General features: G+C 41.7%; 2 protein-coding genes across 2 annotated transcripts in view; one reads left to right on the top strand and one right to left on the bottom strand.

Annotated features, from left to right (window-relative positions):
* col13a1 (collagen, type XIII, alpha 1) overlaps positions 1-24873 on the bottom strand; it is a 91047-nt gene that overhangs the window by 37665 nt on the left and 28509 nt on the right. The window contains exons 5-17 of the mRNA XM_079690292.1: positions 22213-22248; positions 21658-21684; positions 21364-21390; positions 19643-19669; positions 19510-19536; positions 19237-19263; positions 19052-19072; positions 14982-15044; positions 12681-12773; positions 12251-12307; positions 12139-12156; positions 11636-11662; positions 11174-11218 (exon numbers count right to left, since the gene is read on the bottom strand). Coding sequence (XP_079546418.1) covers positions 11174-11218; positions 11636-11662; positions 12139-12156; positions 12251-12307; positions 12681-12773; positions 14982-15044; positions 19052-19072; positions 19237-19263; positions 19510-19536; positions 19643-19669; positions 21364-21390; positions 21658-21684; positions 22213-22248 — 495 coding nt within the window. The remainder of the gene's footprint in view (positions 1-11173; positions 11219-11635; positions 11663-12138; positions 12157-12250; positions 12308-12680; positions 12774-14981; positions 15045-19051; positions 19073-19236; positions 19264-19509; positions 19537-19642; positions 19670-21363; positions 21391-21657; positions 21685-22212; positions 22249-24873) is intronic.
* Positions 1642-4887, top strand: LOC307044866 (general transcription factor II-I repeat domain-containing protein 2-like). Its single transcript, XM_079690291.1, has 2 exons — positions 1642-3698; positions 3881-4887. Exon 1 carries the CDS (start codon positions 1790-1792, stop codon positions 3692-3694), a length of 1905 nt encoding a protein of 634 aa, XP_079546417.1. The 5' UTR covers positions 1642-1789; the 3' UTR covers positions 3695-3698; positions 3881-4887.

Genomic DNA, 24873 nt, shown 5'->3' with positions numbered 1-24873 from the left:
TACCATGACAAAAGCCATTATTGAAACAAGTAAACTATTAGAAGTGCTAATGGGAAATGTTTTGTGAATATGCATTTATGCCATCAGAAAGCCATACATCATATGATATTTTTGTACGCCTTGTGGGTACACGGAGAATTTATATTTATTTAATGCAACGTTGTGGGATTTCCATGTCCTGTTCATAATACGGTAATCATTACAATATTAATTGAGCATTTTATGCTCAAAGGAGGGAGTGTCATGATTATACAGATATGTTGATTTCAGTGACGTTGTAGTTAATAAATAATAACATGTAGTCAACAGTAGGTCATAAAACAACAAGAGGTATGCCGAAGCTTGGGCCTTCTCCAAGGAGGGAGTGGTCCAGTTTTAGATATTAGACAAATAGAAGTGGATGAATATGTCAGAACTCTGAGTAATATTATGCAAGTTTTGTCTACACAGCAGGCTAGGAAAACTACAGAGATACCAGACGAGACACCAGAAGAGACTCCTGTTCGGCCAGGTGATTGGGTGAGGGTGAAAGTTCACAAAAGACAGTGGGCTCATCCCCGGTGGACGGAAGCGTGAAAGGTTGTAACAAACTTCACACGCGCTCCAGTTTAAAAGTAAAGAAAAAGGAGCAAATTGACACCACCTCACACATTGTCACCCTTCACTGGCAGCTTCCAGAACATTATTGGGAGTTAGGACTGATTTGGCAGAGCTGGAACAAAACAATAAATAGAAATAAGATAAAGATAGAAACAGCTCAAAAGACAAATTGTCTATAGATTTTTATAGATTGTACATTAATGTGAAAACCTATTTTTTTGTTTTACATCTGAAAAAGAGTCCAATTTTTTGTATGTTATTTTTGGACTCATTATTTAAATTCTGTAACGGACACAACCAGGGATAAAATAGAGATGATGACGAGAACAAAGCCAAACCAATTGTGGGGTCCCCTAGGGATAAGAGTCAGAATAGCATTGTTGATTGTGCTCATTACACTTGGCACCTTGTTGGTTGGAAGGGGAGTACAATATCAAGTAAAACATGGAACCATTAGTTCACTCATAGAGAATGCCCACATCACTAACAAGACTCCAGCTGTGTTTCACAGACTTTCACTTATCCTCAGAGCCAAAAGATCAGCTGAGCAACAAGAGGAGGAGTTAGAAATACTCAAGATGATTCACCCCCCTATATGCAGTTCTTCTATCAAATGATGAGATGGGTTTAAGTGATCGGGATATGTAAGTGATGGGGATTTACAGATTAGGGGAATCTCTAAATACACTGGATCCATGTTTTAGTCTGTACCAGAAACACCCCCTGTTAAGTTTATGAACAACCGACCGGTGACCTGAGTAGAATTATTGAAAATGATTACAGTTGAAACAGGCTACTAACCCAAAAGTACAGCTTTGTACGTACAAACTCTATGAACAAAATGTCCTAGCAGACAGTGGCGACATTGCAGATATGTCCAGTCACCAAAGTTACTTATGTTCTAAATAACAGTGAGATTTAAAGTGATTGAGAAAATATGGAGACGTTCCTTTATAGCAGGGGTCACCAAACTACGGCCCGGGGGCCGGATCCGGCCCGCCACCCCCCTTTGACCGGCCGCCACCCCCTCTGCCCCCCACTACTTGAACCGGCCCTATGAGGCAAATCCCCAAAAGTCGTCATGGCTTATTTTTTTCAAATTGATTTTTGGAAAATAATAACATGTCTGCGTTTGGTATTTTGTTGATTTTGTTTCAGTTAAAAAAATTATATTTAGTTATAAAATAAAATGCACTATATTTGCCGAATTGTCGTCACCCGACATCTTGGAGATCAAGTGAGTGACAGACAACGCACGCGTAGAGAACTGTCAGTGTTCAGGACAGCAAAAATGGCTAACGTTAAACGAAAAGTTGATAGAGAGTGCAGAATTTTCAAAGAACAGTGGACCAACGACTATTTTTTTGTTCAGTATAAGGACCGTGCCGTTTGCATTATCTGTAAAGAGAGTGTGGCGGTTTTCAAGGAATATAATCTTCGTCGTCACCACGAAACCCACCACAGTGACTTTGCTAGCTTGCGAGGGCAAGCAAGAGCAGACAGAATTCGCAGAATGAAAGGCGGACTGGCAGCACAACAACAAACATTCATTCGTCAAACCCAGGTAAACCACGCTGCTGTTCGAGCTAGCTTCAAGGTAGCTCACATACTAGCTACCCATGGGAAGCCCTTCACTGATGGGGACTTTGTTAAAAAATGCATCCTTGCTGTGGCCGAGGAGGTGTGTCCCGACAAGAGAGAGGCAGTCAACGGTGTGAGTCTCTCCGCGACTACTATGACCAGGCGAGTAGAAGAATTGGGGGACAACGTTTATGAGCAGCTGAACGAGAAAGCGTCAAAATTCAAGTGTTTTGCTTTGGCCATGGATGAGAGCAATGATGTGCAGGACACAGAACAACTGCTCATTTTTATTCGTGGGATTAGCGAAAGCTTTGAAGTGTCTGAGGAGCTGGCAGCACTAAAAAGCCTCAAAGGAACTACAACAGGAGAGGATATTTTTGTCCAAGTGTGCAAAACAATGGAAGAGTTGGGTCTAGACCGGTGTAAATTTGCCAGCATCACTACGGATGGCGCACCTAGTATGGTTGGCACGACAAGGGGGCTAGTAGGGCGCTTGAACAGCGAATTCGAGGAACGAGGTCTCACCCCCCCACTACAAGTCCACTGTCTGATTCACCAGCAAGCCCTATGCTGCAAAGTTTTGAAGTGGGCGTCTGTTATGAAGGTGGTTGTGCACTGTGTCAACTACATCCGAAAAAATGGTCTGAAACACAGACAGTTCCAGGCCTTCTTCTCCGAGCTTGAGTTTGCCTACGAGGATGTGCTGTACTACACAGAAATCCGGTGGTTAAGCCGAGGCAAAGTGTTGCGCCGTTTCTACGACCTGCTACCCGAAATCAACACCTTCCTGCAGTCTAAAGGTGAAACGGTACGAGAGCTGACCGAGCCAGAATGGAAATGGAAACTCACATTTTTAACAGATGTGACTGAAATGTTGAACCACCTTAACGTGCAGCTCCAAGGCAAAGGGAAGCTAATCAGTGACCTGTATTCCCACATCAAAGCGTTCGAGGTCAAACTAGTGCTGCTTATGAGACAGGTCGAAAAGCTGGACTTTACGCATCTCCCTGCCACCCAGAGCTACTGCGCTGAGAAACCACCTGTCCCGTTCCCAGTCGAAAAGTGCAAGGATGCACTGGAAATGCTGCGGGGGCAGTTCAGTGTGCGGTTCCGTGAGCTTCATGTCAACGGTAAAGCAATACGTTTGTTCCAGAACCCCTTTGCTGCCGACATAAATGATGCCCATCCCTCTCTTCAGTTTGAACTAGCCGAGTTGCAGAATTGTGATATCCTTAAAGATGCGTTCAAGCCTGACAGTCTCATTGAGTTCTATGCTTCGCTCCCAGGGGAAACCTACCCAAACATCAAACAGCATGCAATGAAGATGTCCACAGTTTTTGGCAGCACCTACATCTGTGAGCAAACCTTTTCCCGCATGAAGCAAACCAAGAATACAACAAGGAACAGACTCACAGATAAACACTTGCATCAGACCTTGAGACTGGCTACCACTAGACTGCAACCAGACATTGAACTTCTCATCAGCCAGAAGCAAACACACAGTTCACACTGATACGGTAAGCACACTGATTTTAACAATTACTGATTTTAATTGCTATAAATATGAAATGTGAAGGCTCTTTTTAATTTGCTACATATGTTGTAAAATTATGTCACAGAGAAAAGCAGACAGCAGCATGTCTTGCCAATTACTGAATATGGTGCTTCTTGTGTTCAATCCGTCATCCCTCCATGCCAGGGCTCCAGAAGGCACTCTGAAGTGAGGAGAGGAGATTGCTGTTGCTGATCCCATCCCAAAGACAGCACAATTCATCAACAAGTACAAATCCAGCTCACCTACATATAGGCTACTGATTTTGATTGCCATTATTCTGTATTATTGTTGTGCTTTAGTTTTGAGCCTACACTGCTCATGTCCTTTTCACCTTGACCTAAACAAAATGTTAACTGAACATGCTCCCCTGGATAGGCATAAGAGTTAGCTAGTTCTATTAGCCTACTCATGTTATTATAATTTTGATGTTTTTTATTTATTTATTTATTTTATAGGCCTATTTATTTGACCTTTATTAAGTGCTGCACACAATTATTATTATTATTATTATTATTATTATTATTATTATTATTATTATTATTATCATCATCATCAGGCCTACCTATAATTTATAATTTTGAACTCACCTTTGCCAGTGTCAATCACCTCAACTAGGCAGATGTTTCTTACCTTGACAGCTTTGATGTTATTTTTATTAGAAAACAAATAAATGGAATATCTGTGGTATTTCAAATTAAAGCAAAGTGTGAAGACTCAATTGCTACTTTTGTAAACCACTAGTAAAGATGGTAAACAAATATGTGACAGGAATCAAGTGTTGATATAGTAGTGTGGAAGTAGTAGTGGGGATGGCTGTGCCGGGCTAGTAATCTCTTCTACACAATGAGCTGACTCGGCCCCGGCCCCCCATCACAGTCAGGAACAATAATGTGGCCCCCAGAGAAAAAAGTTTGGTGACCCCTGCTTTATAGTGTGTGAAATATGTGGTGCTTGAATCATCTAGGTATTTAAATGTATGGAAGAAAGTGGTTTCCTGAAAGAGTTCATTGGAGTAAACATGTTACATTGGGTGAAAACAATGTTTAGGGATATGGTACAATTATTAGAAAACATTAACTGGGCTTAGATGACATTTAACATCAAAGAAAGATAGTATGGTTAGGAAAATAGAGTGGGAAAGATTGGATTTATTTTACCTCAGTGTGTTAGAATTAACTATGGATAATGCGTCCCGAGATCTCTCTCTCTCTATCTCTCCGCCTGTCAGAACGCTACGACCCCAACTTCCAAGCAGACAAAAGACCTCACCACGGAAGACTCCTCCTCCTCCATCGAACAGACAGAGAAGCAGAGCTGAACCATCTCCACCTGAGGAATCCAGAACTACAGGTGACATAAAAAGGCACACTCTCATCGGTCCCCCACAGGACATGAAGTTCCAAGCTGAGCCACAAGATTTGGACACAAGAGCAGAGTGTGGGACATGAGAGCAGAATACGCCCTCCATGCAACAAAGTAGAGACTGTAAAGGAGGAGATGAAAAGCAAAGCAGATGGGACACTGAAGAGAGTTACAGCGGAAGGATCCAAGCGCAGATGGACTGAGCAGAAGGTGGACGGAGGAGAAGACAGGCCGGAGGAGTTGGCATGGTCCGGCAGAACGTGAGGGGGTCGTGGCTTGACAACCAGAGGGGGAGAGAAGGAAAACGGGAGTGAGTGAGTTTACACATAAACACACTTATTCACCAACGAGAAATACGTAAAGAGAAAGGTTTATTAGCCATGAATTAATCAATTGGTTAATTTATAAAGAAAGAAAGAGGAAACTATTAAATAACCCTAAAAACACACTGAGGGTAGAATATATTATTCAATCTTTTCATCATATGAACAAATTATTCTTTAAGAGTTTTTTTTATTCATGTGTGAATTTGGGTAAGATTTTATTTGTTACAGTATAGACCTACAGTTTAAAGGGATGGTTTTAGTAACCACTCTATAAAAGCAGACAAATCTTTATTTGTATGGAAAATGTTAAAGGTAGAGCTAGTACCAAGCCAAAGATAGTATTCCAATCTAGAGTATTGATTTCTCCATTGTAGCATGGTTATTACCTCAGGAGGGAAGATTAAGGTGGAAATAACATTTGTTTTTTGTCCAAGATGTAGAGTTTTAAAAAGACACTGGGCAAAGAGAGATTGCACATTTTAATTAAAAAAAAACTAATATAATTGGGAGTAATACATGCGGGGCCTTGGATCACTCATTGTGATTGTGCATATTTTACAACAAATATCGTTCAGGGAGAAGGGGTCGCTCGACCCACCCTGCAGATGTTTTAAATCTTACTTGCAGCTTCAGAGGGAGCGCACGGCACCAGAGTATGAGTTTTAAAAGACAAGCGCCACCAGCTCCTAAAGGTCATCCATTCAATCGGTGATGACCTGACATTTAGAGATGTTATTTAAAGGAGAAACATATCTGCCATAAGTGTAATTCCTGAATTGAACTACAAACCATTAATGAAATGACTTCTGTTTTTAAAATCCTTGTTAAAGGAGGAAGTAATTATCACATGCTCGGGCACCCAAGGTTCCACACACTGTTAAAGGGGTTAGCATAGGTATTTAAGTAGACCATAATTGAAGATAAATTAGTATGATGCGTTATTAATATTCCACCGGTTTTCCCACCATTTCAGGGACTTTATCACTGCATTAGAACAGACCACCCAAAGTTACTGAGTAGGAACTTTTACGTGATGAAACTCTACAACTGTTGTAACTGACCAAAATCTTCTCCCAGAAATGACTGTCTAGAATGCCGTACCCCAGAGTAGAACGTACAACGGCCCCTTCTAGAGAACATATTACTTTCATACCTTAAATGGTATGAAAGGAGAGAGGGTAAATTTCTCATGAGGAGATAATTACAAATGCTAGCAGAACAAGACGACCAACCCCCGTATACAGATGTTGATGACAATGATGAGTTAGTTTAAATGATATGGATGTTCGGAGATGAGATTGATCAATGAATGTCCAGCTGATGTGATTCTTTACATTATGAAATCATGTGAAGAAGTGAGCAAAAATAAAATGCTAAAATGGAGTGAATCCATTTCAATTTACTTTACACTATTCCAAGATAGTTTATTTTTATTTTTCAATTTACTTTGCCAATCCAAGATATTTTATTGTATTCTTTATTACTTTATACTATTCTAATATGGTGGATCTCATGTTGTAAAAATCATTGCTATTCTAAAATGGTTTGTTTCTTTTCACTTTGTAAAAACAAGTGCCTTAACACTGAGCGTGGTATGAGAACGGTTTCTGTGAAAGGAGGGACGAAGAAATGTTCTGATACCAAGCCATTGCTGCTATTTTGAAGAATGATATTGAATGTAAACACTAGAAGTTATGCACAAGGGAACACTTTTATGTTTGAACACAGACAATAATTTATTTTGTATTTTTGTAAAGCTGGCTGTAAAACCATTCCATTTGATTGTATGTTTGTTAATATGAGATATGTAATATGCAAAGTTCAGATGAAGAACTCATTGATTTCAGTATTATACACACCTTTTAGGTGTGTAAGGAGGGACTGTTAGAAATTAAAATCAATGTTTTAATGGAGAAATGTAGTTTAAACATGCCGTCAGTTTTAATGCTCTTTTATACTGAAAAACCAGAAATTCTTATGCACAAGCAGTTAAGCTTTTATTCTGAAAATCCTTCATCTACGGTTAGCATTTAGCATGTGGCTAATATACGATTTCCTGAATAGGTGAATTTAGTAGCGAAATGATATGGAGTGGTGCAAACCGAAGCCTACTGATTTAACACTACAACTATAGATGTTGAGATACTACCATGCTGAATATTAAATGAAGGTACAGTTTATTTGAATACATTATTGTTTACAGACGAGAGTAGCATGTGACAACATCCGGAATGACCGGAAACCAAACGAGCCGAGAAGTATTGTTTAGAGTATTGATTACAGCGTTTAGAATGTGTTAAATGAAAAGTGATGAAAGAGAATATGAGGAGAAACGGCGTGTTAAGCATATATATTGAATGTGAAAAGAACCTATCCTCTGTTTAAATGCAATAACGGACATTGGAGACGAGGCGAGCCGGCTGGCGGGGAGGAGCCAGCAGAGGATATATAACAGCACCGGAGGACAGATCCAGGCTCTTCTCTTCCCTATCGAGGAGCGGATCACAGCTGTTTGTCTGACTGAACAATATCATGCTTGTGACCAACCCGCGCCTTTTTTAATTAAAGTACCCAATTGAACTTTCACAGAGACTCCATTTAGTCTCCTTTTAAAGCTTCTCTCCTGGACGGGAGAATAACGAACACAGTTAACAGAACCTTGAATGAGGTGGTACTAAAAAAAGTATCAGTTACAAGGTAATATCCTTAGGGGGAAACCAAAAAAGAGAAAGTCAAGTAACAATGGTAAAATAAAGATTGAGTAACATACAAAAGGATGAGGTCATAAATGGGACTACAATTCTTATAAACTGTATGGAGCTTTAAGCCTCTTTTAGCACTGATACAACTACAGACACAGTGAGAAACTGAGTTGGCCAGCAACACAACTCCAAATGAATGCTACTGTTGCGCTGTGTCTGCTGGATGTAAATGAGCGGCTGTATGCTGTGTCAGGGTCCACATCTCCCTTAAGTTCTGAGTGAGACAGCAAGATTACTTGCAATTTCACATTGTCTTAAAGGTGGGGTAGGTCATTTTGGAGAAACCAGCTCGAGTGCGCTAGAATTTGAAAATACAAAGCCGGAAAAAATCTGCCACTTCCTTACAGAGCCCCTCCTCCAACACACACAAACGCGCACATGACCAATGAGGGCAAGAGGTAAGTTTGTGCACAGATGGAAGGCTGACAGGCAGGTAGGCCATCAAGTCATTTTAGCCGGGCCGGCTAAACTGATTGGACGTGCTTTTTACAGTAGGCTACTACGGCTTCCACAGATGACTTTTTTTATGGATTTTTTTTTCAGATATCCATTGCTATCGGGATGTTAAGAGCATTCCCTGGAATATAACAAAAAGTGTATCTCGAGCCGGTTTCTCAAACTTACATACCCCCACCTTGAACATAAAAAAAGTCTTAAAATAAAGTTTTTGTTACCGCAAACCTCTCTTGGTAAAGATTTTATGAGAGTTTAAACATGAAGACATTTGTTATGTGTTACCATGTAAAGGCTTGGATTACAACGCGTTGGCTGTGCACATGTACTTGTTAGTTGTTGTTTGTGTCCTCTAACAGAAGTGTGCCAAGACATTATGAGACGGTCAGGCAGGTGGAGTGAAGCATCGCTCACAGCTTCAAAGCAAGATTAGACTATTTAAGCTGCCATCGACACAGTGTGTGCATAAGTGTGCGTGTGCATACGCGTTGTTGTTCCTGTCAGTACTTAGGAGACTAAAATTCATAAACGAACAAATGTATCCCATTAAATAAATGCCAAAACCATAAATGTGGCAGCAGATGGTACCTGCATCATTTTGTGAGGTCAGGGCTGTAATATTTTTATGACACACAACTTCAAAACCAGCTTGATTAATAATGACTGTGGTGCTAACTTGGACAAGATGGGGGACAAAATCCACAGCCTTCACTTTTAGAGCTCAGGCTGATATTAGAGTTACTGTAGACCAGGGGTCGGCGACCTTTTTGATATGAAGTGCCATTTTAAAAAATAATTGTTATCAGCGTGCCAACGATCGAGAATTATCAACGGGGGGGGGGGGGGGAGCTTGACGCTCGTCAACTATCAGCAGGAGGGCGGGGGAGCCTCGCTGCGGGGAAGCAGTGTGTGGACCTGTCAGCGCAACTCGCATGATGCCGAATTTAACAAATAGATTTAAATAATTGGTTTAAATGGCATAATAATAAGGACGATCGTCCGTTCTGTGATTCTCCAGAGCACACATGTTATGATATTAGGGTCATGCAGAGTGAGATGAGATCGCTGTCCCTTTAAGAGAGAGAGAGAGAGAGAGAGGGGTGTGGCTTGTGCATGTGTGTTTGTGGATGGTAGAGCGACAGTGAGAGAACCTATGGAGAGAACGTGTGTATGTTTCTGGAAGTGAAACGAGGAAGCAGAAAAACAGAGGTCTGTGATGTATTTTGTGAAACAAAAGAACAGCTAAATAAATGCAACGGCCTCCCAAGAAGAGCTCGCCTCTCTCTAAAGTGGGTTATCGAATCTGAAGCTTGTTGCTTCTGCCCTCCTCGACTACGGTCTGGGAGCCGACAGGAAAGTTCAACACACAGATGGCCAGTCCGCCCCTTTGTAGCATATTATGTCGATGAGAGATGAGCAGATCGCCACTGGGCTTTCAACTAAATACACAGCCACGCAAAAACTGCGGCATTTGTACAGCTCCTTATGGGTAGGCCTACTGCAATTAGTGAAGTGCTTTCCTCCGTGGTAAAACGATCAGCACTGCACCACGGAGGAAAGCGGCAGAATATCACCTGGAGATAAAGAGAGCGGGCCTGCGTTGCGTGCATGGCTTCCTTCTGCATGTAACGGGGAGACGCGCTCTGGCGGCGGTCTCGTTCAGGATCCGAAAATACAATTTAAATATTTTTGCACACTTATTCCACTTATTCCTAGTGTGCCACTGGTTACGGTGCCGCGTGCCAATGCTGGCACGCGTGCCAGGGGTTGCCGACCCCTGCTGTAGACAGTCCAAAGTTACAGTCCTTTAATACGACACACCCTGTTCCAGTCAAGATGAACACACATCGGTTTTGACAATGTCTCAAATTATACTTCTAAATAGCATGGAGACATGGCACGGTAGACGAAAAGTGTGTGAAATTTTAAACTGCTATTGCTTATGATTAATCACAGCTTATTATTGCAATAAAATGTTTAAATTGATTGACACCTCTAATCAAAATATATCTTTATCAAATCTACTGATAGCTGACATAGTGCACAATTAAACATTTTCAAGTCAGGGTGACTTGACATTTTTTAATCATGTCTTCCTTACTGCAGTTGCTAGCTTCTCACAGTGCAATTGCATTCGAAAATTATCCCTTCACGGCCAGAATGGAGGAGAGGCATGGTAACATTACATGTCATTAGTTAGACGCTTTTATCCAAAGCGACTTACATACATTCAGTACTGTGGACAATCCCCTCAGGAACAATTTGGGGTGAAGTGTCTCAGGGACACAACGACATGCTGACTGCAGTGGGACTCGAACTTGTTAGCCCCTGATTCAAAGTCCAGCACACTTCCCACCGAGCCACAGCCTCCCCACAATAACCCATGATTCATTTCAATGTGCATACATGTTAAGTAGATCTTAAGCATATGCTTTAAAGTTTGTTTTAAACGTATTGTTGTCATTAACCGTTGAATGACAAACAAAAATACTGCAATTAAACGTAAAAAGTTATATACAGGCAGAGTGGAATACCTTTGAGCCGTCAGAACCCGCTGGGCCAGCGTCCCCTCGATCCCCCTGGGGAGGGACACAAAGACAAATATCAGACACTGATTGACAGGAAGTTGACGAATAACATACATGGTGTGTGACTCCGCACAAGCAAAGGGACACATTATTTGTTGAAACCATTTCCCTCTGAGGTGCTTTCAAGTCCCTCTATGAACTTCTATATTGTACGTATTTATCTTGTTAATATACCAGCTTACAGATGGTTACACCTTCCTTTATCATCTGCATTTATCCCTGCAGCTGCCTTTAAACACATGTTATATGAAGAACCACCGTTACTGAGGGAAACATGTTTTTTGCTTGACTTTTGTGATTACAAATCTATCAATTACGTGATGGATTTTGTTCTCATATTTCCACCCAATCACCCATCCTGGATTCTACTGACCGTATTTATAAAGTTAAGCATAGAACATAGCTCACCTTTTGTCCTGGCCAACCCGGTTCACCCTGGAGAGTAACAAGAGTGTAAATAAATTAGTATTTCATATTTAAATATGAACAGAAATGCAGTTGGCTGAGGCTTGTTTTTAAGGATTTAAAATCATGTCTTTCTCGGATGCCTTTGTGATCAGCTGTTACTGCTCATGCTAAAGCTGATGAGACTCAGCCTGTTACCATGAGGAGCATTAATAAGTCTCTGACCATCTATTTGACCTCACAATCTACAGTTCCTTCCAAGTAATACGGACAATAAAGTCATCACGTGGAGTTAAAAAAAACATCCAATCCAAAGGTTTCTGTTGTGAAGCTGGGGCTGGTCTGATATGTGTGCAGCTGCACAGAGACCTGATCCTGGTTCTGTGGCTTGTTTTGTTTGGGCCTCAGTGTGTGTGTCTAAGACATCATGGGATCTCACAGTGATGCTAATTATGTTTTTCAGAAATGTAATTTTGCTGTTTGGTCAAGAAGAGAAATATGTTTACCTTCAGTCCTGGTAAAAGCTGCAGAAACAATGTGGAAATAAATAAGTTTAATGTCACACCAACACAGTTTCAGTTATGTGAAAAATGTGGAAAATAAATGTGGAGGACTCACTGAAGCGAAGCTGACCCTGGGGTCTTTTCCAGGTTTGCCTGGCTCACCAGGCTTACCCTGCACAGAAGAGCAGACGTGAATTAGTCCTTTTCAACAAAACTACCAATGCAGTTCCATGATGGGTCACATCCATCCCATGTCTAAATACTCACCTTCCTGTCCTCATGCATTACCAGCTTGGTGATTATCTACTCCACCCGATCAGTCACCTGTCCCTAATCATCTTTCCTCTCAAAATATTCCGTCTGTGCCAGTTCGTCTCGTAATGATTTGAGTCTCAGCTAATTCCCAGTGTTTCTTCCTAGAGTGTGCTATCTCGACTTGTTCTACCTATTTATTTGATGAAGTGTTTTTTAGTTGCAGTATTCTGTTTCTTTAAAATTGCCTTTTTCTACATTTTCTAGTGTCAGAGTAACAGAAATGAACTCACTGCTGGGCCAGAGGCTCCATTAAGCCCCGGTGTCCCTGGAGTTCCGGGGGGTCCTGGAGGTCCTGGGGGTCCCTGCGCTCCAGGCCCGCCCTGCTGGGAGACCTTGAGTTACAACCTGCCATGCTGGAACACACCTTGCCATACTTGTCATGCCAACACAACAACCTCACACAACACCACAAATAAATGCAGCGGGGCTTGCAGAGAGAAAGGTTAGCGGGGTGGCAAGGCAAGCGTCGCTTCAAATGCTGCACGAGAACATTCATTCTTGACCTTTGTAACAGGAATCTGTGATAAAATATTCCAAACTCAAGGTTGACTCTTTTCAAAGGGTTCTGCCTTAAGGCTTCAAATGACGTCAGGGACAGAAGCTTGCTCAGGTGCCAGGACATTGGGGGCTTGTGACAGGTTCTTTCTAAGTAGGGTAGAAATGAGGTGTCAAAAATATTAGACTGAAACCAGCAGCAGCATCAGCTAAGGACTTTGTTTTACTGACTCCTGGTTGATAATTTTGACCTCCTCCTAGTCGTTGTTGAAACTAATGTCCTTTACATAGGCGTACACCCTGAGGTAAAGGTCACTATCACTGACCAGGAGTCTATGGAACGCATCAGAGAAATCAAGGAGGACATTCGGGAGTTTTGCAATTGTAATTGGGAGGGATGAAACCCTCTTTAATGGTTACACATGCACAGCACACACAGTCGAATTTGTTCTCTCCTTTTAACCCATCCTTGTACCAGGAGTCTAGTACTAGGAGCATTGGGCAGCTATTGTACAGCGTCCGTGGAACAATGGGGGGGGGGGGGGTTGTCCGGTGCCTTGCTCAAGGGCACCACAGCAGGGCCCAGGAGGTGAACTGGGACCTCTCCAAGTACCAGTCCACACTTGAACCAGCGACCCTACAGCTCCCAGTCCAAGCCCCTACTGACTGAGCCACTGCCGGAGTTGACATGTTATCAAAGTGTGTCACTCAGTTACTTGGTGACACCTGAGCAAGTTCAACCACGTTCCACAAATACATGTAGTGAGAGCATTGAGGGTGTTCTTCTCTAGAACTACCTTTGTTTGTAGAGCAATATAATGGGAAATGTAATCCATGACATTGATGTGATTCTCTTTCTTCTTGACCAGCCTAATATCATCAATCAATGTTACTCGATTGCAGATTTTCCCCGAGTAGTGTCAAAGGTGCTTTTCCAAGATTAGATATGTTTTTTGGGTTAAAAGGAAAATAATTTCCGCCGCTGATTTTTTCACCTCATAAAATCCACTTGTTGATTGCTACAGGTCAATATTTAACAGATAATATACTGTACACATATGGAAATATGCAGGGCAACAGGTCTGCATGGCATGTATAGATCCATTTTGCCACAGTACATGATTTATTTGCACATGTGGTTCAACTTAGAGAAGTTCCTTACACAAAGCGCTGGCCTCACTTCAGTCACTCAGCAATCACTGTGTTATGGTAGGAGAACCCACATGTACAGTAGCTCAGAACCAGAGTGCTGCCAAGCCTCTATTCTCAGATAATGGAGAACATATCCATAAGCATAACATCCACATTTGATAATTCCTGCAGAAAACTGTCATGATATGATGTCTGTCCCTGGAAATGTTAGGCTGCTCTCAGGATTACACACACTGTTATGGGCAGGTCCCAGCTGCCAATAGCTGATCATAAAATGTGCTGTTTTGATTACAATTTAATCACAGGAAAGAACATCAAATTCAGCCATAATTCTATTCTCTTCATGATGGAAACCCACTATGTCAGGTGGTCTACAGTGACTGGCTTGTATCTGATTTACTATAGGGAGTCTATATGAACTTTATACGGTATATCAGAAAATCTTTTTTTTCAATATATGACTATATCATGTCCTAACAAGGGGCAAACCTGTGCCAGAGTACCAAATAAGGCTCCTTCACACACAGTATGATCTTGTATTGTAATGTCATAACTTATTATATACTTTATTGTATCCAAAAAAACCAATATTTTTTCTTATTTACACCTTACAACATATTTAGGTTGCTTATTTTTATTTCTGGGAAATGTAGAGATATATTCTGTGTCTTTTCATTTCAATGGTATTACCATTTTTGTTTGATTTCTGGTCAAGCATCTTTGACAGAACCTTGAATAGGAGTAAACATTATGAAGCAGTAGCAGCCAAAGGAGGTTAATTACAGCATGACGACGGAGGAGGGGGGGTGCGACGGATGATGGCGGGTGGCATCCACAGGACGGGCGGAGAAGAGGGGGCAAGTAGGGGGCAGAGAGAATTGTACCTTGAGGCGTTTTAGGATTAGAGGGCTTATTGAGGGCATGTTGCGCACGCTGATGGGCAACATCTGCCGGGGGGGAGTCACAAAGCACAGGTGGCCAGCGGTGAAAAAATATCACAGGGCAAAAGGTCACCAGGAGGAGAGAGAAAGGAAAGGAGAATGAAGAAGAAGAGGGATATGGAGGAAAAAGAGAAATAGAACATCAGAGTGGAAAGTAAGTAAATGGAAGGTCAAAGGATAAAAAAAAGGAAACCTGGTAGAAGAAAGAAACGACAAAAGGCACCGGCACAGCAAACTATGGGCCTGGGGGGGCAAAGGGGATGGTTGATACACTGGGATGCTTCTTTATGTTCAAAGGATGTGAACGATTTCAAATCTCTGAGGTACTGACAGAGTGATGGTTGCAAATCAATAAGCATCCCCAACTCAGGATAATGTGCATCAATGTCCCCTTCACCGTGGCCAGGCCCTCAGAGTGCAGCGGAGCAGAGGTGGGCGCAGCGAGGCCACAAAGAGAGGACAGCAGTACAGAAACACATCCAGACTTACTGCGGCCAACTGTCCCACACAGGGCTGTACAATACGCCGCTTCTGTTGAGACGACCAGCATGATCAGATACACATTTAGGACAGGACAGTACAGGTATGATCGCTACATTTCCCCGCTGACACAAAATAGAACCAGCTGCATTCAACTTGCCTACTTTTTACAGTGTACATATTTCCAAATTGTGTTATTATGCAGAACCTTTAAAGGAAGACTACCTTTACCCAATACCTTAACCACAAAATAAGTATTCAGTACTATTCCATATTATTATATGGTTAACCCAGCATTATTTTGGAACATACTTCTTTATATTGTGTGGTCTGTCAAATTATTTTCCAGTGGATTAGAGTAAGTCCAAAAAGAGTACCAATTAAATGGAAATATATACAGAATGTTATTAGTACAAATAAGTAGGGGGTAAATGTAGCAAGTAGGAAAGTGTGCTGCTTTGTCCCTCACCATTCCAGATCTCCACCACACCGGTTTCAATGTTAAGAAGTCAACAGCTGCCAATAAGAGGGCGAAATCCTACATTGATATTTCAATGATTTTGTCCAACTGTGTTTTTTATAATTAGATTAATTGTTTGAGTGTGTGAAAATTCAAATAATTGTAAGAGTTCTTTTCAAAATATATGTTTTGTATAAACTCCTAAGCCTTTTTATTTCCTGACTTCAAATAATGAAAATAGTTGTTATGTATTATGATCTGGGTGGACACAAAGGGCTGCTATCATCCTGAGTGTCACGTACCATCTGTCAATGCTCATTTTCATTTTTGGTGTTGGTCTGTATTTTTATTCTGAATCAGAATGTTTTGGTTGATAATAACAAAGCAACATAAATGTAACTTGCATTACATTACCATTACGAACATGGAATTTAATTAAAATGTAACTTTCATCTTTATTTTCAATGCAGACCATTTGCATTTATGTTTGTCATACATCTGCACAAACATGGAAAACATATTTCTTTATTATTAGTATCCCTATGCTTCACGGGCATATTACAAATATAACTTTTTTGAATGACAGTTAAACAAAATCAGTAGCACCCTCATTGATATTTGGTCTCCCTTTGGGTGGAGAGCAGGGTGGGAGAGGGGGGCCTTGGCTCTAGGGCGCTGGCTCTCTTTGCGGCACAACTTGGTGACACCCCTGCAGAGGGTTATCTATCTGGGTGTTGATGGCACCCACAAACCTTCAACATCAGAGCCTGACTGGAGCGCAAGGCAGCCAGGGTTTTCAGAGGCAGCTCCTGCACAAACAGGCCCTGAACACAGCATCTAAGTCAGGGCAGGTCACATGGCACAGAGCCATCCAACCACACACACAGTCAGTCATGTCTCAGGAAGAATTGGAGGAGATTTCAGTTTAAAGGACAGCTCAAATGAATTAATACTCTGCTTGAGTGTTTCAGGTACAGTAGATGCTGGACGAGGCTAACCTGGCTCTGTGTATAAGAACCAAAGAACAGGTTCAGCAGTCAGCTTCATATCTGCTGCTTCTCTTTTCAGGCCAGGCTATCTTACTATCACCACTTCAAGTCCAACATATCTTGAATGCAGTTTTGTACTCGCACAGACGTGAGATTGATATCAATATTTGTACTCTGAGAAAAGAGGGCAAATAAGTATATTACGTTAATGTAATTTAATGACTTCATTTAAACATTATTTTACACTGCCACAAAAGAAACATGTGCTGATCTTGCCGACTCTGTCCTAAAACTTTCCAAACACTGAACACTCTCCGGTCCCTTAAGGCCCTGACACACCAGGCCGAAATCGGCCGTTTTCGTTAGTCGGACGACGAAGCGTGCCCTGTCGCCCAAACTCAATTTGGTGTGTCCCGCACCGCCGGCCGTGACACGTCTTATTTGGCCTTTCATGGCCGACACATGCCGTGCGTCGGCCACAGGCAGTCGGACAAAGAAATCACTCTGATTGGCTGTTCAGCTAGCGAATCAGTGCATGAGAAGTGAAACGGAAGTGAGGGACCCAAACAAACTGAAGGCAAATCTGAGATTTCATTTAACTCCAGTTAAACATTTAACAATTAGTTGTTTGTTTATATCACGCAGTCTGTTCTTCTTCTCTCGGTGTATCATGCAGTCTTTCTTCCGGTTGTTGCCTCTTTTGAATGACGAATACACACTACCGCCGCCTGCTGGTAAGGGGAGTTATTGCCACTCACGAATGCGCAGTTCGTACGTGCTACTTGGCCGTCGGCTGAAGTCTTTGCGGTGTGTTCCAGTGCGACACATGGCCAAGACGCAGGAGACGTGAGGCGACGTTCTGTCGGGACGTGTTCTTTGGTGTTCTTTGGTGTCAGTTTGTTGTGTAAGGAGCTTTAGAGGAGGGACATGGAGACGCAGCTACTCACGGCCAGACCTTTGCTAATGACTTATATGTACAGGTTCCATGTGTACACTGACAGTGAACCAGGATGCTTGGTAACAGAATGTAGACCCTCCAGAAAAACGCGATTCTGCGATCGCAGAATTTACCGCATAATCAGCAAAATGGCGCAGATTTTTAAAAGGCTGCATATTTATTAAAAGGCCGCATAATCCCCGCATTTTTCCACACAAAGTTGAGAAAAAAAAAAGTTAACTCGTCTTGACGTGAAGTAGTGATGATGATGACGTGACGTCATCAGCCCGCGCATCACAGAAGGTAAACAACACCGTAGAGTGAACGTGTGGAACTCACACGACGAACATTTCTGCTAAAGACCGGGCAAAGCAGTACCCCGATGTCTTTCACGAAAGTGGGGGGAAACTATTCTGCACCCCGTGCAACTGTGTATTGGAGCATACGTCTTAGAGAAAATCGACGGTGACGACCCACTTTGATTCAGTCAAACATGCTTTCTGCTGCTGCTGCTGCGGACAAGAAAGCAAAACAACTCACGTTCACCGAGGCATCAACCTCCAAAACGCTTTCGAGGGCTACAAGAAACGAAGTGGGTAGCCAACAAGATTGAAGCTGGTCAGATAACGAGCTCCTTTCAGGCCAAAGGAATCAAACCCAAAATACTCTCTTCTTCCACTGAGCTCCCCATTCTTAGACTTATAAAGGCTGAAAAATGCACTGCTCAGAGATGTATATCGCAACACATACAACTGTTTTTACTTCAAGGTAGCAAAAGTCAAGGCAATGGCAAGGCATGCCAAACAAACATCTTTGATCATGTTAGTAGGAGCAGTTTAATAACTGAAAGGTTTAATTACGCTGGAAATGGACTTTGCTATCTGAGAAATCCCCCTTTACACAGTGGACTCTTATTCTTTGCACCACACACAGGCTCTTATCACACAGCGCTGCAGCAGGCTGCCGGTAATTGCCTTGTTTTCTCTCAACTAGCCAAACCCCAGAGACCCTGCCAAAGAAGTGCTGAGCTCAGCATGTGCTCCCCATCACTGCTACTAGTCTGTCTGGCTTCTGGAGGACTTGCTCACCTCTTCCAACTTCACTTTCCTATCCTGCTCCAACACTATGAAACCGTACACATGCTTACCTGTGAGAGGTGTGTTACTTGCTGTAGGATGGACAACAACACAGGTTCACTTTGCGTCATCATTTAAACATATACTGTATATTGCAGTACAGTAGGCAAACAAACATCATATCTCATCTTTAACATAAACACTTTCCTGTGAAACAATGAATGTGTAAAACATGTATGTGCGTATGTTTTCATACCCGGTGTGTGTAGTCTCCACATACACCCTGGAAAGAACAGAAAGAGGTCAATCAGAGGAGACAAAGGAGTACACGTTTAAATCAGAAAGGCGTTTTAGAGTTAAAGCAATAGCTTTGAAAGAGGTTTATCACAAAACACATCTTCTCCTCTATGAGAAGTGTAGGGTTTGGTCAATTTTCCAAAACTAGGCTGTGCACTGCTGATTTGCTGCAGTAACTCTTTCACAATCAGTAAATGTTCTGAATACTTTTTTAACTCAAACCATGCCTCACCTTTTGCCCCTTGAGTCCTGGCTCCCCCTAGTAACAGAAACAACACAGGTGAGTGAGATTAGTGAGAGGTTTAGCAGTTAGCTGCAAAGATTAGCTTATATGTCAGAACTGATACCAGACTTCAGAAACTTACTTGGAGTCCTTTAACGCCACGCTGACCCTGCAAGACAACAACAACAGATATTCAGCTTCACAAGAAAACATACATGACTGACCACAAATCCCTCCAACGAACAAGAATGAAATGAGTAAATATGTCGAGGCATCAATCAGTCTGCTGAACAAGCTGTTCAGTAGTCTATTCCAATTACTCGTTACGGGCGAAGGCACTGAGTTTGACTTCCCAGCAGGCCCTTGGGTGTGCTCCGGGTTGTAAGTGGCTGTCAGAGCCCAGCGTCTTGGTGATTAATGAACCCAGGCAGAGGGCCGGCAGAACACATCCAGTGCCCCCCATGCTGGGGACCCCATGGCCCTAAGCTCCAGAGCCACTGAAGGCAACAGCATCTCTATACATTTAGCAGGCAAGCCCTAAAAGCCCCTCATCAGGAAGGAGACTGAGAAACAGGAGCCCATTATGGGCTCATTAATCAATATTTAAAAAAAATCAACAGTATCCAACCCCACTTGGCCTCCTGGAAATGTTGTCGTTTGTCCCGGCATTGAGTTCCCTGGAGCTGTCCCCCTGCTTCAAAAAACAAACCCCTGTCTGACCGAGAGTAATGGTGTTCAAACAGAGGCTTTGGAGAAGCTACTGCAATGAGCAGTGGGCATGATAAAAGCCAGAGCGTTAGGACCAGCGGGACAACACTGAAATGACCTACACCACACCGTCAGTGAAGTGCAACAGAGCTCTTTCATACTGCAAATCTAAATTAAAGCAAAACATTATTCCAGAGAATGATCTCAATGGGTGGGTCACATGTCCAGACGGACTCCAATAGTCGGAGAGAGGACACACATTACTGTTTTCTTTTCTTTCGCTTTACCATACCTGCAAATGCTATCTTTGGTATGGTTAGGAGCACAGTTATGGCAAATACACTCCATCATTAAGGTTAAATGGCTCAAGAATGTGGTTAAGTTAAGATAGAACACAAACTCCAACCTCCACATATTCATTTTCAACTTTAATAGGACAGACTTCCTGCACTGAACCTGAACCTGAACATAAACCCTATAACACCCTGTGGAAGCTCATACAATCATTGTTATTGTACAATGCCATGTATTTTTATGCTGCTGCAATGCAAAAATTTCCCAAATTGGGATAAATAAAGTACTATCCTATCCTATCTTATCTTATCTTATCCTATCTTATCTTATCTTAACTTATCTTATCCTATCTTATCTTATCTTATCCTATCTTATCTTATCTTACCTTATCTTACACACACTTGTAATCTAAACTGAATGACTTCAAAAACCTATTCCTGTCTCACCAGCAACATGATGCTCATAATATGACCTTTAGGGATATAGACTGTTATTAGTGAAGGGGGCATTACATGTGTCCCAGTAAAAACACAGAACAATCCCTTAGTGCCCATTCCAGGTAGTTAGACTTGTGCCTACTACCACTGATTTAAGCCACAGTTTGCTAACAGCTCCCATGTGACCGTCCACTGTTAGCCCATCACTGTGTGCATACATCAGGCACCACTCTGTTTGTCTTATAACTGCGTGGGCTCAAAATGAACACAAAGCTAAAGTTAAACTGCGCAGCAAAACAAGATTTTTAAATGTTGTAAATGTGTGAACATGTCATTCAATTGTTATTGGCTCAAATGAGTGCTTGACTGGTAGTAATGGTATTATATTGAAACTGTGATGATGAAAAATGTAAGGAATGCTTACCATGTCTCCCTTTTGTCCGTTCTGTCCCTGTGTGAACATTAAAGAGGTCAGGGCAGGTGGTGGAGTGACGGAACCAATGCAAACTGATTTTCTTGTAGTTCTTAGATATCCATAGCATGTTTAAGCCCGCCCTATAATAACACTAATGACACTTGATTTTATTACAGTAATGACCATCATTATTATTATCCTAAGTATGCTCATTATCATGACCCTATGATTGGTTATTGCTTCTAAAGAAACACTCAATTACTCAGTTATTTCACTTTATGACAGGAACTGCGGAAAACTCACAGGCTTGCCATCCAACCCAATTGGACCCTGGGATAAAAGAAGAGGGGCAAATGTTAGAGTTCATCACAAATGACTGCACCAACAGCTGGAACCATTATACATTAGTTAGAAAACAGTTTAAGTGCTAAATACATAGCAATAAAGCTAAAGTGCAGAGGTAGAGTGAGTAATGATTAATAAGTAATGTTGGCAGTAAAGTGACATTTGGTTAGCATTAGTCCTGATTCAGGGTATACTATACATCATCACCATGCAGAGGCCTTGCACAGGACTCAGAAATATCAGCTGAAAGTTGGTGTAACAAAGTAAAGTTCTCTTCACCCCCCAACTGACTTGAGAGCAGTTCAGCAGCCCTCAGTGCTACAGCTGCTGGATGGAAGCTACGTGTATAGCTTATGCTAGTTGTGGCAGAGGCTCAGTCTGTAGGGACTTGGAACCGAAGGATCGCCGGATCACGTCCCAATCAATGATATCAGAAATGTCCATATTTGACACAAATTATCAATGTGTTTAATTTATAAAAGTGTCAGCCTGACTGAGGATGGTATGACTTACTGGAAATCCTGGAAATCCTCTTGTTCCAGGTTGTCCCTGAAGAGAAACAGAAAGTCAGTCATGTGTTTGTTGTTCTTCTGAAAGTCTGACGTGAAGCTGATAGCAGCTCAGTGAGAGAAGATACAACCCTCTCCCCCCCACCCCAAATACTTCACTGAGGTATTTTAGGAGGACCCAAATAGATTTTGACACAAGTGACACTGAAGACTCTCATGATGTATTGGTGTGTGAATTTGTTCAGGCAGCACCAGAGGAAATTGGACAAAAGGACACAAAGTTCTAATCTAATAAACATGTATTACTATAAGAGTTTAAGAGCTTAACAAATGACTGTCCATTTCAATTAGCCAGCATGCTTTGATCAGCATAGCTTTGATAACCTGCCCTTTCAAAAATAACAAGACATATATTATCCTGAAGAGAAGGAATGATGAGAAAATAAAGCTGTAAGACAATGACAAGAGGTGCAAGTGACTAATGTGTTTCCCCTTCCATTGTCTTGGCGGGCCAACGGCACCCTGCTTGAAATTCAAGGTGTTTTTTTATTTAAAAAATATATATATATAGCACCAAATTGCAACTGAAGTAATCTATCTACAGTCACTTTTCACATGTGCTCTTTTATTAAATAAACTAAACACCTATGTTATTTATCCAATGTGCATGTTTCAGTGTCCACTGCTTTGTGTATTCACATTCTCCCTCCACTCGGTTTCTGAAGGCTCTGCTCCCCCCCCCCCCCCCCACACACACACACACACGAATGCACACACTCACAATCAGAGACAAGAGCGGAGGAAAGGAGGAGAACAGCAAAGTTTAAAAAAGTCAATTAATCTGCATTATTTCCCCGAGCTCTGCTGTCTGCCAGCTTGTGTTGTCGTGCCCCCCCCCCAGTTTAAAATTCGTTTATTATGATTTTTTAACCGCAACCCGTTGTCCTCACGGGAGAAGGAAACACCAGCCTGCCCTGCCCAGGTGGACGCGCACGAATGTGACAACGAACGTAGCGTGCGCATTCTAAAAATAGCTCACAGATGGTGAGCAGGTACCGCGGTTTTGAACTACAGTATTGAATTTGACAGAAAAGAACAATGAAACGCCAGCAGAAGAATAGTCTAATGAGTTGGGTGAAAAAAAAGACAGGATATGTGAGTTGGTTTATTCAGTAAATTAGCTCAGGATAATTGGATGTTCTGTCTACACCTGTTGATGTGAGGCTAATGCAGGATTTGCTAGCTTAATGCTACCGGCATTTAGCGGCAGTGACTCAACAAATTGCCTCTTAAAATGTATCGTCAGCAATGTATGACAAGCAGACTGCTTGTTTAATGTTAGACTCACACCAATAGCTCAATATGATCATAACACGATTGCTTTCATATCAGAGATCAGATGAGGAGGAGCTGCCTCCAGCAATAGAGGATGAGGCAGAGAGAAGCAGCAGCAGCACAGGGTTGCAGCAGGTATGTTATATGCTGTAGTCAGGTGATTTAAATGTATCAATGAAAGGAAGAAGTGTAGGCTACATCAGGGCCGTGAGAAGTAGGGGTGCTGAGGGTGCTGCAGCACCCCCTAATGGAGGATAGGGAATCTGCACGTCCACAAGATTAAATGGAAATATAATACAAAAAAACGAATTTTCAGCCCTGATGTAACAACATTCATAATTAAGTAAAGATAACACCCTTTTCACCCCGGTTACAGTTTCCATTTGCCCTGTACGATGAAAGTGGGGGATGTTGGCTTATCAGGCGCCCGCAGCTCACACACAGGACAGATATCAGCTGTCTGGACAGGACTGATAGCCAGACAGACTGAGAGGCTCAGTGAGGTAAAGGACTGACTGTTTAGATAGTTCACTTTAGTCTAAGTTATCTCAGAGGGTCTCAAACGGTTTGTTAACAATTTATGTAAACAAATATTTCCAAGGCACACCTTTATAATTATTGGGATAAATAAAAACAGGTTTGAAATCATTCCAGTGCATACTATAGGACAATAAACCAGAAATATTGTTTAAATCTGGAGAGATTAAAGAATATGCATAAATAAATAAATGTTAACTGGTCAAATAAGAAATAAATGAACAACAAAAATAAAATAAGTTACATTTACTTGTTATTGGCTATGTTAGGTTATTGGTTATGTCCACATACTTATTTGATTATTAAAATGTAAACCGATCTTTTCGATATGGGTGTTTAGAGTTGTACCCCTTAGATCTAGTCTCTGGCAATTCAGCTCAAAGTGCACCAGATTGAAGCATTTTACTTTATAATGTTGAAAAAAAATCTTCCCCCGACAGCACCCCCCATTTGAAACATGTTCCCACGGCTATGGGCTACATGATACGAAGGGAATACAGTTTGAATAAAAGTAATACAGCACAGTGTAACACTGTACTTTATTACTTTGTAATGTACAAATACTTTGTTACTGTACGATATCAATAACAATAATCCACAGCTCCTCTCTCTGCTCCAGAGGATAACAAAAATGTGGGTGTCCCGAAAAAAAATGTTCGGGCGTGTTAGAAATTAAAATCAATGTTGATATGGCGTAATTTGAATTAAATACACGATTTGATTTAAATCTGATTTATTCTGAAAAACCGGAAGTTCTCACTATTAGCTTAACACTTTTATTCTGAAAATTCGT

This window comes from Notothenia rossii, assembly GCF_949606895.1.
Source record: "Notothenia rossii genome assembly, chromosome: 6".
Lineage (NCBI taxonomy): Eukaryota > Metazoa > Chordata > Actinopteri > Perciformes > Nototheniidae > Notothenia > Notothenia rossii.
The sequence above is the reverse complement of the archived record's forward strand: the minus strand, read 5'-3'. Positions and strand labels throughout refer to the sequence as shown.

Coding starts and splice junctions, on each gene's coding strand:
- LOC307044866 (XM_079690291.1), top strand. CDS start 1,790: ATGCACTATATTTGCCGAATTGTCGTCACCCGACATCTTGGAGATCAA.